The sequence below is a fragment of the Arachis duranensis genome, chromosome 4 (assembly GCF_000817695.3).
Source record: "Arachis duranensis cultivar V14167 chromosome 4, aradu.V14167.gnm2.J7QH, whole genome shotgun sequence".
Classification (NCBI taxonomy): domain Eukaryota; kingdom Viridiplantae; phylum Streptophyta; class Magnoliopsida; order Fabales; family Fabaceae; genus Arachis; species Arachis duranensis.
In genome coordinates this window covers 410,213-426,505 of record NC_029775.3, presented here as the reverse complement: position 1 = coordinate 426,505, position 16,293 = coordinate 410,213, and the positions used below count along the sequence as shown (strand labels likewise).

General features: G+C 33.6%; 3 protein-coding genes across 5 annotated transcripts in view; all 3 read left to right on the top strand.

The window, feature by feature from the left end:
* The window catches only part of LOC107482486 (strigolactone esterase D14), a 5,778-nt gene extending 3,552 nt beyond the window's left edge, over positions 1-2,226 (top strand). The window contains exon 2 of the mRNA XM_016103003.3: positions 1,683-2,226. Coding sequence (XP_015958489.1) covers positions 1,683-2,109 — 427 coding nt within the window. The 3' untranslated portion in view covers positions 2,110-2,226. The remainder of the gene's footprint in view (positions 1-1,682) is intronic.
* Positions 2,227-4,513: 2,287 nt separating this feature from the next.
* On the top strand, positions 4,514-7,943 carry LOC107482488 (uncharacterized). 2 transcript variants are annotated; one of them, XR_008008127.1, is made up of 8 exons: positions 4,514-4,742; positions 4,821-4,888; positions 5,225-5,344; positions 5,463-5,536; positions 5,627-5,687; positions 5,767-5,991; positions 6,116-6,751; positions 7,361-7,943. XR_008008127.1 is itself a non-coding variant. In XM_016103005.3 (8 exons), the coding sequence occupies exons 1-8, from the start codon at positions 4,663-4,665 to the stop codon at positions 7,488-7,490; spliced, it is 747 nt and encodes a 248-aa protein (XP_015958491.1). In that variant the 5' UTR covers positions 4,514-4,662; the 3' UTR covers positions 7,491-7,943. The 2 variants fall into 2 exon arrangements, 1 of the variants encoding a protein (XP_015958491.1); XM_016103005.3 differs by having other exon boundaries at positions 5,767-5,868; positions 6,640-6,751.
* Positions 7,944-9,123: 1,180 nt separating this feature from the next.
* Positions 9,124-16,072, top strand: LOC107482487 (Holliday junction resolvase MOC1, chloroplastic). 2 transcript variants are annotated; one of them, XM_016103004.3, is made up of 6 exons: positions 9,124-9,545; positions 10,194-10,299; positions 11,179-11,231; positions 12,887-13,018; positions 14,856-14,928; positions 15,852-16,072. In XM_016103004.3, exons 1-6 carry the CDS (start codon positions 9,186-9,188, stop codon positions 15,950-15,952), a joined length of 825 nt encoding a protein of 274 aa, XP_015958490.1. In that variant the 5' UTR covers positions 9,124-9,185; the 3' UTR covers positions 15,953-16,072. The 2 variants fall into 2 exon arrangements, with proteins under 2 accessions (XP_015958490.1, XP_052115895.1); XM_052259935.1 differs by lacking the exons at positions 14,856-14,928; positions 15,852-16,072 and adding an exon at positions 14,302-14,379.
* The last annotated feature ends 221 nt before the right edge of the window (positions 16,073-16,293 follow it).

Here is a 16,293-nt window from a genome sequence, read left to right as displayed (position 1 = left end):
AAGGCCGAAAGATTGTTGAAAAAGGTCTTAATTGGGCTGTGGGTACTGGTGAGGATATCCGAACTTTTGAGGATCCTTGGCTGCCTCCTCCGTATCCTTTAATGATTTCTGACATGCCAAATAGACATGTTATTTCTGAGTTGTTTCCAAGAGTTAAAGATCTAATTACTGAAGATAGAAATTGGAATCAGAATCTCATTCAATAACTATTTCCCCAAGACGTTGCAAACAGGATTTTGTCAGTTAAAATTCAGCAGAGTAGGGACAAATTGCAATGGGATTTGAACAAATCCAAGCAATATGATACAGCTTCAGGTTACAGAATTGGCTATTTATTTTACCATCCGCCTCTGGAGCTTTGCCCTAATTATATGCAACAGAAGAAGCCGTGGATTAATCTATGGATGTTGAACTTGCCTCACAAAATTAAGCTATTTATCTGGAAAGCTCTCCATGGCCGACTTCCGGTGCTTGCTCAGATTCATCACCGCATCCCATCTATATCACCAATATGCCCTTGCTGTCATGAAGCAACGGAAACAGTCACTCATTATTTGATCGATTGCTCTAGAATTAAAGACGTATGGTCTCAGAGTTATCTTCGTGACTGTCTTCCCCCTCAGAGTTCTAACGACTTTTGGACATGGTGGATTGCATCAACAAAGATGCTTAACCTGTTGAAGAATGATGACCGTAATCCTCAATTGCTTGCCATCATTTGCTGGAACTGCTGGAAAGCTCGCAACCAGTTGATTTTTGAAGGTTCTACTTCTATGCCGTCTGCCATTCTAGCAAGCTCTGTCAAGTTGCTCCGTGAAATCCAAAGAACTCCCAGTTTAAGTCGTCATCTCCATGAGCCAAGCTTTTAGATGCATTCAATTTGATTTATCATTATTTCTTCTTTAAGATTTTTCTTCGTTTTTCGACCACACACCGTTGGATGAATACCTTCAGTGTAGTGTTTTTGGGAAATCCCCACCTTTTATTATGCTATCCTGCTTTTGGACATCTTTGTATTTCATTTTTTTAATAATTAATGAAATATAACCTATTATCTTTGGGAAAAAAAAGTGTGGTACAATTAGTGTATAAAGAGTATTTTTTATTATTTTTATGGGTGTCATTTCATGTATTTTTTTAAACAAAATAATCATTCATAAGAATAATCATGTTAGAATAAATTAATTTCAATAACCCATATCATCCATATTAAATCATAAAAAATATATAAAGTGATATTCCTCAACCAAAACCTTTTGTATTTCTAGGTGGCTGAACTGCAATTCTTTTGATGTGGAAAGAGCAACAAAGACGATTTTGGTACATTGGAGACCGAAATCCTGAAGACCTATTTATATTTGAACATGACACCCATTAAACCCTAAAATCCAAATAAAATAGTATCTAAAGTCCAAAAGATAATATATGTAAAACCAAAAGATAATTATCTAAAGAATAAAAGATAATATCTGATTTTATTCTCGTTTAATTCAAAATCAAAAGTAATAATGACTTATTCAATTTAACATTTATAATAATAAATGAGATCACCATTATATAAATCATTTAATTTAAAATAGCATAATTAATATATGTATTGTCCACAAACAAACTAAAAAATTAAAATAATTTCCTAACTAATCAAATATATAATAGAAGAATATATTGTATGATTATGCAAGGTACATAAATGATGAGGACTACGAAGGTGGGTTTGAGAGGGAAGACGTTGAGCAGTTAATATCAACAATAGAACTGCAGTTTGAAGAGTGGGTTTCAGCATACGCTCCAATTGCAGTGGGTCCCAACGACTCTGACGCCGTTGACAAATTTCGAAGCTGCTTGAAAAACATGGGCGCTGAAGTGGCGGTGTCGTTGGCCAAGACCGTGTTTCATAGCGACAACAGAAAGATACTGCAAAACGTTGAGACTCCATGCACCATCATTCAGTCAAGTAACGATGCGGCCATTCCGGTGAGCGTAGGGCACTACTTGGAGAAGATGATGAAAGGGGTCTCTGCTTTGGAGTTCATAGACATGACTGGCCATTTCCCTCAGCTTACTGCACCCCATAAGCTGGCTCAGCTGCTCAAAGCTGTTTTGGATTGATAAACTTTGTTTCACTTGCGTGTTATTAATATTTATGTTTTATAATGATTGTATTTTCGTTTTTTTTTTAGTTACCTTGTTTATCTAAACCGTTTTTGTTATAAAATTGATGGAATTATGAAACATATTTTATGTATTTATGCTATTTATTTTATTTATTTGATTTGATACAAATATTACCAAATAACACGTAACAAAGAAAAAAAATCCTCTAAATTGAAAAAAATTAAACAAAATAATAAATTAATTACAATTGAATTCATAACTTCTGTTATATATAAATTCTACTATTTTTATTTAAAATTAGTATTTTTAGTTGTAATAATATTATGAAATTATAATCTTTTAAAAATTATATAATATATACAAATTATATTATATTATATTTTTAAAATTTATATTTATTAATTATAATCTAAATAATTTAACTGATTAATTTATCAATTAGACTAATAAATGAATAAATTAGTACTGATTCAGGCACAACTGTGCTTAGAACCTTAGTATTTTTTAAGATGGTAAAAATCAAACTGATCAATAAACCGATAAAATAATTGGTTCAATAATTCAAAAATTCAACTAAAGTTTAATCGAAATTCAATTGATTTGATTAAATATAAAATAAAATTATTAAAAATTTAATATATAATTTAAATAACAAATTTTAATATATAATTTAAATAACTCAGAATCAGATTCCAACATAAATAATAGAATGTAGTGAAATATTGTAGCATAGTCTCGTCAACAACTCAAATCAATAACCAAAATCAACAAATAAAAAAAAATCAGCATAAACAATTTAGAATCAAAATCATAGCATAACTCAGAATAATTTTTTTTTTAGCATAAACAACAAATAATATAATGAAACACTGCCCCATAGCACCATTAACAACTCAAATCAATAAATAAAAAAATCAGCATAAACAACTCAATCAAATCATAACATAACTCAGAATTAGAAAAATTCTAACATAAACAATAAATAATGTAGTGAAGTACTGCCTCATAGCATACTATCAACAACTGAAAATCAGAAAAATTAGCAACCAACAACTTAGAAATAAAAAAATAAAATTAACAAAATAACCGAGTAAGATGACGACGCAACTAATACTCCACAGCCGAGTAGAGAGAGACTTCGCCGTTAGGAATGACAAAACTCCCCGAAGCGCGGACATCTCCGCGAGAAAGCGCCCTAAATAGGGCCCTGAAGAAGGAGAATTTTCTCTGCGGGGATGAAGATGGAGAAAAAGATTTTTCCGAGGCAGATTTAGGAATCCGAGCGGGATCCCCGCCCCATTCCTACTAATCTCCAAATTATTAAATTTACTTAAATACTTTTAATAATTTATTTCTAATATAAATTTTTTAAAGGCTAAAACTCGCAAATCCCAATCTCTCATACTGTTACAACTATACCCCTTGTCACTCCTGCTCAGTGCTCATCGTGTTGTCACTCCCTAGCCATCTCATTATCTCTGATCACGGCGTTCTTTTCATTTTTTATCACTGTGTAACTGTATCCTTGTATATTGTAATAATGTTTTCTGATTGTTTTTTTAAATTTTTTGTTAAAACTTTGCATGTAAATTATCAATATAGGAAAATGAAAAATGAGGATCCGCGAAAAATAGAGATGGGGGACAATATTTTTCCACGGCTGGAACGGAGATGAAATCTAGGGGCGGAGACGAGGAACGGAAAGGTATCTCCCATCCCTGCCTTGCCCCATTGCCATCTTTAGTCGCTGTGAAAGAGAGATAGAGAGAAATAGAAAAAGAGGACATTGAGCTCGGAACCTCAGATAGAGAAAGAACTCGAAGAGAGATACCTCTGAAGAGATGACGACCCACCGATGACGACGAGAAGAGAAACGATTCGAAAGGACCGATGGTTGCTGGGTTTACTATTTAGGGTTTCTCAAAAAGAGAAAGGGGAGGGGAAGAGGTGGGGAAAACATACTACACTCCCAAATTACTTATCTAAATCTTAATAGTAGGATAACTATCCACACAGCAAGTGTATTAATTGTTCACATTATTTAGTATTTTCATTGTCTACTTATACTTTTTCTATATATATAAAACAAATTGATATTCCTAAAAAAATTTGAATGAATTGAACATTCGATATATTCATTATTCACAGTGTTTAGTATTTTCATTGTCTATCTATATTTTTTATATATATATATAAAACAAACCGATAATCCTAAAAAAATTCGACCAAATTTAACAATTTATTGGTTAACAATCAATTCGGTCGGTTCTTAAGTTATCGGACGATTTTATGCCTTAATCGATCTTATTAGATGATCGGTTTTCAATTAATCGAGTCAAACCCGACGGTCTGATTTGGTTTTGAGAACATTGGTATTTTTTAATAGTTTACTGCAATTTTCACCAACTCGGCTTGCATTTGCTCAGTGCTGGTAATGACGTAATCTTAGTCTCACCCAGAGACTCATTTGGAAGTTGGAACACAGAACGGGGCGGCTACTGAAGAAAGAAGCGCAGACGCCGTCGTATTAATCCCTAAGCGTTGAACATGGAAGCAACACCAAACACACAACAACAAGACGATGATGATATCGTTTGCTTAGATGCGTCCTTCTTCCTCAATGACAAGTAACCTCTCTCTCTCTCTCTCTCTCGTGACTACACTGTCCTCACTCTAACTCTCAAGTTCTTTCTTGGAATTTTAAGTTACCAGCTTACGAACTTCACATTTGGATCCCAAGACATTCAGCTCTTCTGTCTTCAATCCGCTTCAAGTGAGTTTTCTTTGTTTATTTACTTATTTACTTACATGATGACTCACCAATCGTTGTGCTGATTGTAACTACTGCCTCTTTTTTAAGTTATACTTGAATTGATGGAAGCTAAAGGAGCGTATTGGAACTAGGGTTTAAAGAAATTTTATTGCATTCTGAGTTGTCTCAAGAAATTTTAAAACAGTGCCAATGTTTTGACCTTGTTATACTTTAGCCAAGTGCTCCTTCACGCACAAGATTATTCTAATTTTCATAAATATGCAGATTGGGTGTGGAATGGGTTAATTGTTTAGGATGAAAATAACCGTCAGCTACACTAATTATGTTTCGGATCAGCTGATTTTGATTTGACAGGGCAGCTGGTATGGCCGGGAGCCATGCTGCTAAATGATTATCTTTCAAAGAATGTTGAAATGCTGCGGGGATGCACTGCCATCGAATTGGGTTCTGGTGTTGGTATGTTTTCACCTTGATACGAAAATATCATTTTGTATACTTAGAATCTTAGACTCATTTCATTTTAATTGGGTTTTCTATTTGTATTGCTCGCAAACAATGATTACCTTTATTTTAGGTATTACTGGAATACTTTGCAGCAGATTCTGCCATAAAGTTGTGATGACGGATCATAATGAAGAAGTGCTAAAGGCAGGATTATGAAATCTGTTCCTGAGCTGTTTAGTAGCACATTCCAAACTATCTGCATTGTAGACTAATTATTATGGGATCTCTTCTCAGATTTTAAATAAAAATATAGAGCTTCATTCATGTTCCGACAATACTAGTCCTTCTTCTCGCAGTAAGTCCGAAACCTTATGAAGAGATAGATATTTTGATGCATTGAATTAGACATTCTATTTAAATAATATTTGATGCAGGATTATTTGCCAATAAACTGGAATGGGGGAACTCTGATCAGATCAATGACATTTTACAAAATCATCCAGGAGGTTTTGACCTTGTCCTTGGAGCTGACATCTATATCCTAATGAATATAATCTTGAATTTATCCATACGTTTCAATATTTCCCATTCTTACTCATTTCCCATTTGCTCATTTTTCTACTTCAGTTCTCATCTCCTTCCTTGTAGCATATGCCTAGGTGCTGGGGAACCTTGAACATTCTTCTTTAATAACCATATACTATTTTTGTCTTAAGTTTCTTAGTCAAATTTCCATGGTTTTCTTGCACTGGATTGATACTTTTAAAATATTGGCCATTGCAGAATGGCATGGCAGAAAACTAGGGACCACAATGGCAGTGACGCCGTGGCATTTCCTGACAGAAATGGCTGGATTCTGTGGAATATATTTTGCATTGGAGGGCTGTTTTTGTCATTTTAAAAACCATAAAACTAATGTTAGGAACACAAAACCTTCTGACTTGATTTCAGCCTCTTCACCAACCCAAGGAAGCAAGGAAGAGGAAGTTATAGTGCTACTCCTGCTGCAAAAAGGTTTTGTGTTGGTGAAGAGGCTGAAATCAGCCAGAGAAGGTTTTGTGTTCCTACATTAGTTTAGGGTTTTATAATGACAAAAACAACCCTCAAAAGCAAAACAATTCCACATAACTCCGCCATTTCTGTCACGGAATGCCACCGCTCTTTCAGTCCCTGATTTTCTGCAACACAATGTACTCCCAGATGGCAGCAGCCACAAAATCTGCCATGTCATTCTGCCATGGCACCGCCGTGGCCGATATTTTAAAACTACGAAAAAATATAATTCTGGAGACCTTGACAATGCATAAGTTTTCAGCAGTCAAGCGTCCCTATGCTATTCAATACTGTTGAACAACTATTGTGGGCTGGAGAGGGCAGGAGATGCAAATTCATACTAGCCTATGTATCACGAACTAAGACGTAAGTAACCTAGCTAGTTATGTTCAGTGCTGTATTTATTTTCTTGCCTTAATAAAATTTGTTCTGCTACTTTTATGTTTTACTGGCAGCATATTTATCTTGTAGAATGACTGGATCCAGGTTTGCATAGTTAATGTATCTAAAATCTAGTGTTATTGGATAGGCTTAGGAACAGATATTATGTTGCCTAGAATGTGGTTGAAACTAGTTTTGTAAAATCTTTACAAATTTTTACATTATTTTGAAAGTTTTCTTGGTTTCGTGCTACCTTGATTAATTTTCTTTGCGACTCCAAATAAGTAGAAAGACATAGTGGAGGACCATAAAACCTGAAACCTTCTTCATGAATATTCTTAAAAAAATCGCAAACGTTAGGAACAAAAAGTATACTTTACCCTAAAACAAAAGTAATCTCTGAATTTTCCTTCATTATTTTATTTTATGCTCTTCAAATTTGAACAACGAAAATCATTTTACCATTCTATTGCAGACATCAATCAGGTACATTTTAGCACAAGCATTACGGTATCTAATTTTCAAATTTCCATTTTATTCAGTCCGTGTCACTGTCAGTTTAAAGTTATAAGCATTCTGTTTCCCTCCTTGCAGCATGGATTCAATGATTATTATGGAAGCCTCTAAGCACCAGATGCAGATGAAAGAAGTGCCTGGAACTCGGCGCATTGTCGGAAATCTTGAAGGAGTCATCTACGAAATTACACTTGGGTCAAAGCATTAAATATATTTTAGTTGGAGTGACATGGTGTATGATAACCAAAACAGATTTGAGGGTTTGGGGTTTTGTCCAACAGTTTCTTTCTCGATCTGTCTAACCAGCAACGCGTTGTTGAGGACACATGATTTTCTTCAAATAGATACAAGGCAGATAAAACGGACATGATAGGAAGGTTGCTTTTCTTGTTTCAATTTGAAGGGATCCATAATAACCATTGGAGATTTTCAGGACACTAGATTGGAGTATAGTCTTTCATAAAGCTCTATATACACATGCCCAACTATGTAGCATGCCCCTAGTCCCTTTACAATCGATGAATCTTTGAAGTTTGAACTAGTTCATTGACCAGGTTTCATGTACAATTTTATTTTCGCGCATAGTCAAGATGGATATGTCTTAAATGAACACAGTTGTAATCTGAAACTTGTTGGTCTCCTTGAAGAAGTTTTAAGAATATGACATTACATTCAGACATTGAAAAGGTCATCCCCATTGACATGGACGCTTCCAGGGTCTATAAACTAGCAATTCAACTAGCTTGGCGAGCTAACCGATCATATTTTGTATTAGTGCCAGCTATGATAGGATTTATTACTAAAATTATTTGTAGGATCAATATATTCACCAAGTTATGGTGACTTTCTACAATTTGCTATGAAATACTAGAATACTACTAAAGATTCAGTAGTATTTGTTGTTGTTGGTTGACCTACTAAGGTATCTCAGGTCATATTTGGGTACGTGAGTTGGTTATTTTAATTGACTAGCAAACTAGCAAACTGCACTGGAACTCGTGAAATACTTCCTAAATTGTTTGAATTACCTAATTTTGAGACTAATTGAGTTGCATATCTAGGAGGGAGACCATACTAAGGCCACCCAGCAGTTACAACTAGATTTTGGGGTTGTGTTTGTGTTTGAAATGCTATATGACGAGAGCTAGGATTGGATATTTGATTATTATTTTAGTTTTTAGATTTTGTCTATATTCCTTTAAAATAATTTTATATATCCAAGTCTTTTTATTAATTAAATTTAACCAAGTTGTTATAATATAACAAAAATTAATTATAGTTAATATTATTTCAAATCTTATTGTTTAACTTAGTTGGAATTAATACATAAAAAAATTTGGAGGTATAACACTACTCATTTTTTGAACATTCTAAACTGACAATGAAAAATTCTTGACATGTTTTTGAATATTTTACAGTGAATTTTGCACATTTGACACAATCTGACTCTCATTAGCACTCTGTAGAATCATATGTTTTATATCTTTGACCTGCTAATTATTTTTTATAAGATTACAAAACAAAAAAGTACAAATCTACTAATTTACTATTTCTAATAACAACATAATTTCGCGAAAAACATTAGCATTTGCCTGAGATAAATTGCATCCGTATAACGTGAATTTGAATTTTTTAAATTTTAAATTTTTATTTTAAAAAATAAAGTATAATTTTTTACATTGAATAATTTCTCTTTCTTGATCTCACTTATAAAATAAATGATCAAAAATCATATTTTATTCGTTAAAATAAAATTTAAAATTTAGAAAATCTAAATCCATCGTTTATAGTTGTCCTTAATTATTTGAATAACGGCCATATTTAATGCCCGTACTGGATACAGTAGTTGGTACAAAAATCTGCAAGGATCTTTTGTTTCTTGGCTCGTCTCACGTCCCAATTGATGGAATCCCTGCAATTGACTCAAGACTGGCACTCCACTCATTTCAGTTTCATGAACAGCCTCTCTTCTCAACTCAAACTCAAACTCAAACTCAAACCCATCAAAGTTAAGGCCTTCTCTGCTGCTGCTGCTGCTGCTTCTTCTTCTCAAATCAGAAGATGCGGAAAGGCGAAGGCCTCCGATGCTCAGCTGAAAGAGAATTGGCTGTCTTCACTGTCTTACCCTCTTTTGAGTGAAGACACACAGCAACACCAAAGTGATGCCTCCAACTTCAAATGGGTTCTTGGAATCGACCCTGACGTCTCTGGCGCTGTGGCGCTCTTGAAAACTCAACATTCTCATTCTGATTCTGCGCCTCAGGTATCCTTCTTCTTTTTCGTTCACGTTGCGTGGCTTTCTAGTTTTTACCTTATAAGTCAGAAGGAGGTGTTCCTGTAAAAGGAATAAGTGAATTCGGTTCTCAGAAGTCTGCTAGATTCCTTATATAGTTTGGAAATTACCTCTGACGATGGTTGGATTCATTTTAGGGCTTTGGGTTTGAGAATTTGGTGTTTTATGCAAGAATTCAATGTTTTTCTGTCAATACATGATATTAAAAAGAGATGAAAGTGATGCACGTTGGAGATAGATTTATGAAGGAGCAAGATTGTTGATAGTAGAAAAGCTGCTATTTGCTATTAACATGATCAGAGGCTGCTATGCAGTGTGATGTGAAATGCAAAAAGGCATAGAGGGGTTATTTAGTCTATCCATTCTTAAATTAATGTCTCGTGGATTATGATAGTAATTGATTAAAGTTGTTCAGCTATTGTGCAGTGTTACTATTAGATTTCTTAGTTTTTTCATAAAAGGAAGAGGCGATGAAACTATAAATCCTTTCTATTTTTATGGATTGGCATTTTATCCTCTAATTATATTGATTTCCTCTTTTTAGATAGATGATGCTCGGAATTTCATTGCTCCATATGTTGCCAAAGATGTCATATAATTTTAGTCCAATATATGCAGGTATTCGATTCCCCTTTTGTGAAAATACTTGTTGGGAAAAGAACTCGAAGACGGTTAGATGCAAAATCCATGGTTCAGTTGGTTCGTAGTTTTGATGCTCCAGTTGGTATAATATGGTTTCTCAATCTTTATCCCCACATAAACATGCAGGCATCTTGATTCCTTTTCTTTTGGGCTCTGAGCTTCAACAAAATGTTTACTTCTGATTGATATTAATTTGCAAATTGAATCGTCATAGGCTTCAGTCCAATTGTCTATTTTCTCTTGTTATTGGTGGTTTTATCCTGAAGTTTTAAATCTTGACTTCCTTATCTTTTCTTTTTTTTCCTTTCCCTTTTTTTTTTCTATTCTATCACCTGGTTTGCAAGCATAATATGTTGACAATTCTAGCTGATGTCATTTAATTTATTGCAAGCATCTTAGTAAACTTGTACGTTAATGTTTAGTATTTTATTGCTAAATTTTCTGCAATACAAAAATGTAGAGTTGATGGAAACTTTGGATGGACTGGCTGTTAGTTAAGTACATTAAGTTCATGAATACATTTGGGAAGCAGTGGATACTGTACAGAATCATTAACAGATCTTGTTACTCTAAATCCGAAGCTACTGTTAATGTAAGAAGTCAAAATTTTGATATTTTGAGGATCCTCTTTCATAGGGTGCCCCTTCCATTTCCTCGGCTCCCTTGCTACCAGGAATAATCTTAATGTGTACTTGTTGAATTACAAAAAAATGAAATATCGATTGTGTTATAAAATGTTCTGATATTTTGTGTGCTTCTCCTATCAGTATTCTCAAAATGTTGGTCTGATATTGCTTATAATTTCTATCATAGATGATGTGCCCTTAGTTATAGATTGTTGGTAACAATTCCTCAGTTTATTACTGTAATTTTGGAATCATTATCTTGCTTTTTCGTATTTCTTTGAAGGTTGACAATGTTTATGGTTGGCTATTTGCAAATTGAATCTTGATTTCATTAGGAACCATTGCATACATAGAGCAATCACTCCCTTGTCCACAAGATGGAAAACAGGTTTGTATGCTCACTATAACTTGAAAATCTTTGGAGTTTTATAATGAAATTAGTATTTTGCCAATGGGTAATAACTTGCTACTTTCTTTAATTTCCCATTCATTTTGAAAAGTTGGTCAACTAGCCTTCTCATAATTCCCTTGATTTGGCTTCAACTTGTCCCCTAATGGGAAGAAAACCCTGCCTAGAATCTCAAGAGTAAATTTGCTTTCCTTTCATCTTGACCAAAAATAAGGTTGCTAAAGTGTCACATTAACCATTTAACTCGTACTAGATGAGTTACAAATCCAACTATGCAAAACATGCGAATTCATATATAAACTTTCTTTTTATGATACTCGTGATTTAAGTAAACGCTAATGAAATCGGTTAAGTCTCAATTCTACTAGAAAGTTTACGAGTCTAAATTAGTTTTTATCATTTCTATTGGGAACTTGAGTTTATTGTATAAATTTCTTATTCTTATTCTTATTACAATATGGTATAATAATTAAGTTATGGGTTAAGTTATATTTTTAATATATTTAATACACATGCCTTGTTACAAATTTAAATAATTTAAATATTAATAATAAATATTTTATTTAATTATGTTTAGTTTCCAAGATATATTATTTAAATGATATGTTTTGAACAGTTAAACTTTATGAGTTGACAAGTTGGCTTTATGATTCAAGTTTATTGAGATGTTTTACTGAATTCTTGAGTTGGACAACATTAACTAGAACCTTTCCCTTGAGTACCATTAAAAAATTTATACTATTGTCCTAGTTTCTTGAAGTCAAGATAGAATGAGAAGATCTGGTTGAATGGTATGAGCATTAGGCTAGTCTCCTATTAGTTGATATATGTAAGGAAAGCTGTCTGCTTATTTAAGTTGAATGGTCTGTTCCTCTTTTGAATGAAACCCACTTTGAGAAGGAAAATGTCTTTTCCTAGTGTGTTGTTTCTTGCAAATTGCCACTGGTTGTTTGAGCCATTATTTAGAGAATTCAGAACCGAGAGAGAAAGAGAAAAAAGGGGGGAGGGGGTTCGGGTTCAAATTATTAAAATTAATATTTGGTGCCACTATTTAAAGAGTAATTTAAGAAACTTTGCTGATGTTTGCTTGTTAGAGGGAAATTAGTATTCAATGGTATTGAGAACACATCTCATGTTGGTATGATTTCTCATCGGGATCCCTGGTTGTACCTTATGTTGGTGAAAATCTGGTTTAATGCAACTTCTTGTACTAATGAAATATGATCGAAACTTGATCTATAAATGACAATGATGGATTTTTAATGTTTAAACTTTTAGATTATGTGATTTATCTTTGAAGAAAAGCATGCTCCATGCCTTGTTCTTTAATCTCTTTGTAGTCTAAATGTTTAAAGAAAGAGAGAGGGGGGAGGGTGGCAAGGGGAGGGGGGATTGGACTAGTCTTTTTGGAGCGTTTTGAGCATCCCTAATGCTCAGAAGTTTCCTTTTCAATTTCACGCAAGCTTTGTTTTTCTTTTTTCTCAGATCAACTAATCTGGTTCATCTCACGAGTCTTAATACATTTAGTTTCTCTTTTCCAAGTACCTAATTGTGGTTTCTGTTAACAATTACATCATTGTTTTTAAATTTTACTTAACTTTGGTTAATAGTTTGCCCATATTTTGTAATTTAAGGGCTGGTGGAGTGGAGGATTCGGATATGGACTGTGGATTGGGATCTTAGTTGCTTCAGGATTTTCTGTTGTTCCGGTGCCATCTTTTACTTGGAAAGCAAAATTTGAACTCTCTGGAAACCGGTCCACAAAGGTTGGTTTGTTTTAACTATACAGATTTGAATAGCTATAAGCAAAAAACTATTATTTTCTCACCTCTGGTGCTTTCCTTTGCTTATCTTCTCTGTTTCAATCTGTAAGAACTGGTATCAAATAGCTAGAAAAGGTGAATGTGACATTACGAGTGACCTGTATTTGAGCTTGAGCAGAACGTGTAGCGCTCCTCCTTGTGTTGTGTTATCTACTGAGAAAATAGAAGAAAACAGTAAAAAGGTTCTTCAAGCTCTCGAGAGGTCCAAATTTATCCTAATTCCCATTCTATTCCAACTTTAGATGCTCCCATGCATTCTTCCTCACCCTAAATCCTAAACCCATTTATCCTTATTTGGATCACTTTAATAATGCGGGTTCCTAGCACAATCATTCCGTAAAATTCAAGCCTTTATTTATTGTTTCTTACACTGCCGTCTTTCGTTAAACAAACATCATACTAGCTTAGAATCTGCAGATATGCTCATCCTGCACAATTTCTGGAACAAATAATAATTTTGTTTGAATCCACTGTGAGCTAACCCCACTTTAGGAAAATATATTTGGTTGTAGTTGTTAAGTGGTTTCTCTTTGATTTCTTAACACGTTCTCTTAATAGCAAAGAGTTTGCCTTTGATAAATGTATTTGAAGTTTCGAATATTCTAAGGAAAATCTGGTTCTTTGGACAACCATTTTATCTAATGTTCGATGTAGTCAGGAAGATTTGAGGACTTAAGATAACCATTTAATCTTATTAGTCTTTTGTTTGCATGATCAATTTGGAATCGGCTATATATCTGTTTACTTGGGGAACAGTGGCTTTGTCCTGATTCTCCAGAAGCTCTTTCTAGAGAATAATGAATTAGAGAAAAAAGTTTCTATTATTCAAATAGTCTTCAGCTGTCTTTAGATTTGTTGTGAAATAGAATAAGGTCCTTGACTTTTCTTTGGAGCTAGGGTAGTGAGTTTTTCAAGGGGGTCCATGTTACAGATCTCCATAGGAACTGGGCTGCCATTGCCCATGGATGTTATGCAGTTTTATCTTCTGGGTTCTCTGTAACTTTTCTATTAGCTTTATACTTATGGACATCTTATGATTCTTATCCTCCTCCTCTCTACCTTTCAAGGAGTTGTCTTTGTAGTAACTTTGCAGCTCTCTGTTGTTGTTGTAATGAGTCTTTTTCCTTGATAATAGGCTGTAAATGTAGTGCTACATTGACGCTGTCTCCTTATAGCGGTAAAGGTAGTGTCTGACCTGAAAGCAACTAATATTTGGTTTGCTTTAGTTCCTTCCTCTTTCCCCTGTTTCACAGGAACTGTGATTGAAAGTTCTATTGGAAAATCACTGGATGCACGCACCTGCTGCATAAATGTATGTAGGCTTATCCTCAAAAGTGAAGCCTGCTTTGTTTGTGAAACCATTTTTATTTTTATTTTTAGCTCTTTTGTTTTCAAGGTTTTATGAAGGAAAAATGAAAATGGAAAACAAAATTTTATTATGTGCACTGTTTTCACTTTTTCCTATATAAAATCCTAAAATCAAAACATTGAAAATGAAAACAAAACATCTTCAAAAACTAAACTGTCCCTAATCACCCTCAATTAACCCTAGTAGATATAACTTTTTCATGATTCTTTTTTATCAAGATACTACGCATTCTGCACCACCATTTATGTTGTTTTTAGAAACAAACTCATGTAACTCTAAGGATCCTGCTTCATTGGAGGAAATTTTAGCAACACTGTCTGTTGCTTTCTTGTTGATATTTATAGATCTTGTTTGTTGAATACGGTAAAATTTCCCTTTTCAATGGCAGTCATCGAATTTTTTATTATACAGGATGACAGCAGGAGAGTTGCGTCTACATTATTTCCATCACTGGAATCCCTGTTGAGTAGGAAGAAAGATCATGGTACTTATTTCTCTTAATCAATTATTTAAAGTACTATGCTGATCAGTTATCCAAATGTAAAATGTGATTACTAAATGTGAGTCTCTAAGATACCCAAAATCATATATTGCTTCTTAGTAATTGTGAAATTCTGCCTTTGAAGTTTTCAATATCCTATTTTTAGACATGAATTTAAGTAACAAAATCCTAGAAACCATATATTGCTTCCAATAATGTTTTATTTGACTCTCTTAATTTTTGGCGGGTTTCTGGGGTAGACCGGAATTGTAGTTTTGTAAGTTAGTTGTGGTGGAACAGAAACTGGAATACCTATGATTTTTGATAGAACTTCTTTGTTAATTTTGTCTAGTCAGTAGTCACCTTCTATGTATCCTTGAATTTAAGGGTGAACTACAAATTTGACCCCCAAAGGATAGATCTGCTGACAGATGAGTTTAAGACTTTTTATAAATCAATGGTATCCTAATGATGAACTTGGTTATTAATAGTTATTTTTGTTGGTTTTCCTAATATCAACGAAAGGTGTCGAAAGAACTAATTTGTCGTCAAATTGATCTTTTAGAAACTAATTAATCGCTGTCAATATTTTAATGACAAAATTGTCATTTGTCAATACATTAATCATTCGAACACCATTTTAGAATAAATGTTTATGGAGCTAAATTGTGAGTATCTTGATCTTTTTCAGGGTGCAATTGGTGATTCCTTCTTTTTATAAATTTACTTCATATCCACTATTCTAAATGATCAAAATTTAGCATAGTAGAACCTCTACCATATCATCTGAAGCACCATAACTAGTTCACTACAGTTGCATACCCACTGAAAATTTTTCTTATTTGATGATTAATCTTTTAGGTTCTACTGTTGAATGTATAAGTTAGTCTTGCATTAGGTGCTTTAATATCATTTAATGAATGCAGGAAGGGCAGAGGCTTTACTAATTGCTGCATATGGGAAAGATCAGAATAATGTTAATAACTTGGGATCATCTTGTGACGCTATCTTAGAGAAATTGTCTTGAAAAGTTGGCATGCAAATATTTAAGTGGCCACAGTGCCTGATTCTTTTCCTAATCTTGTAATTTGAATACCATTATTGTTGTAAACTATATTTTAGTTCAGGACAAATGATATTATACTCATCTCTTTCTACTTTTTAATATCTTGTTCTAAAATATAAAATTGGATAGCCAAACAAGCCAAGTCTAGAAATTTTCCCTCACAATGGTTAAAATGTGCCGTAAATTATTTATCTCAAAAGGTTAAGTTGATAGGTTGAGTTTGCGTAATCTTTTACGTAGGTATTTTTCTTTCTTTAATATTATTTATAAAAGTTTATTTATTTTATTTTACGCAGGTATTT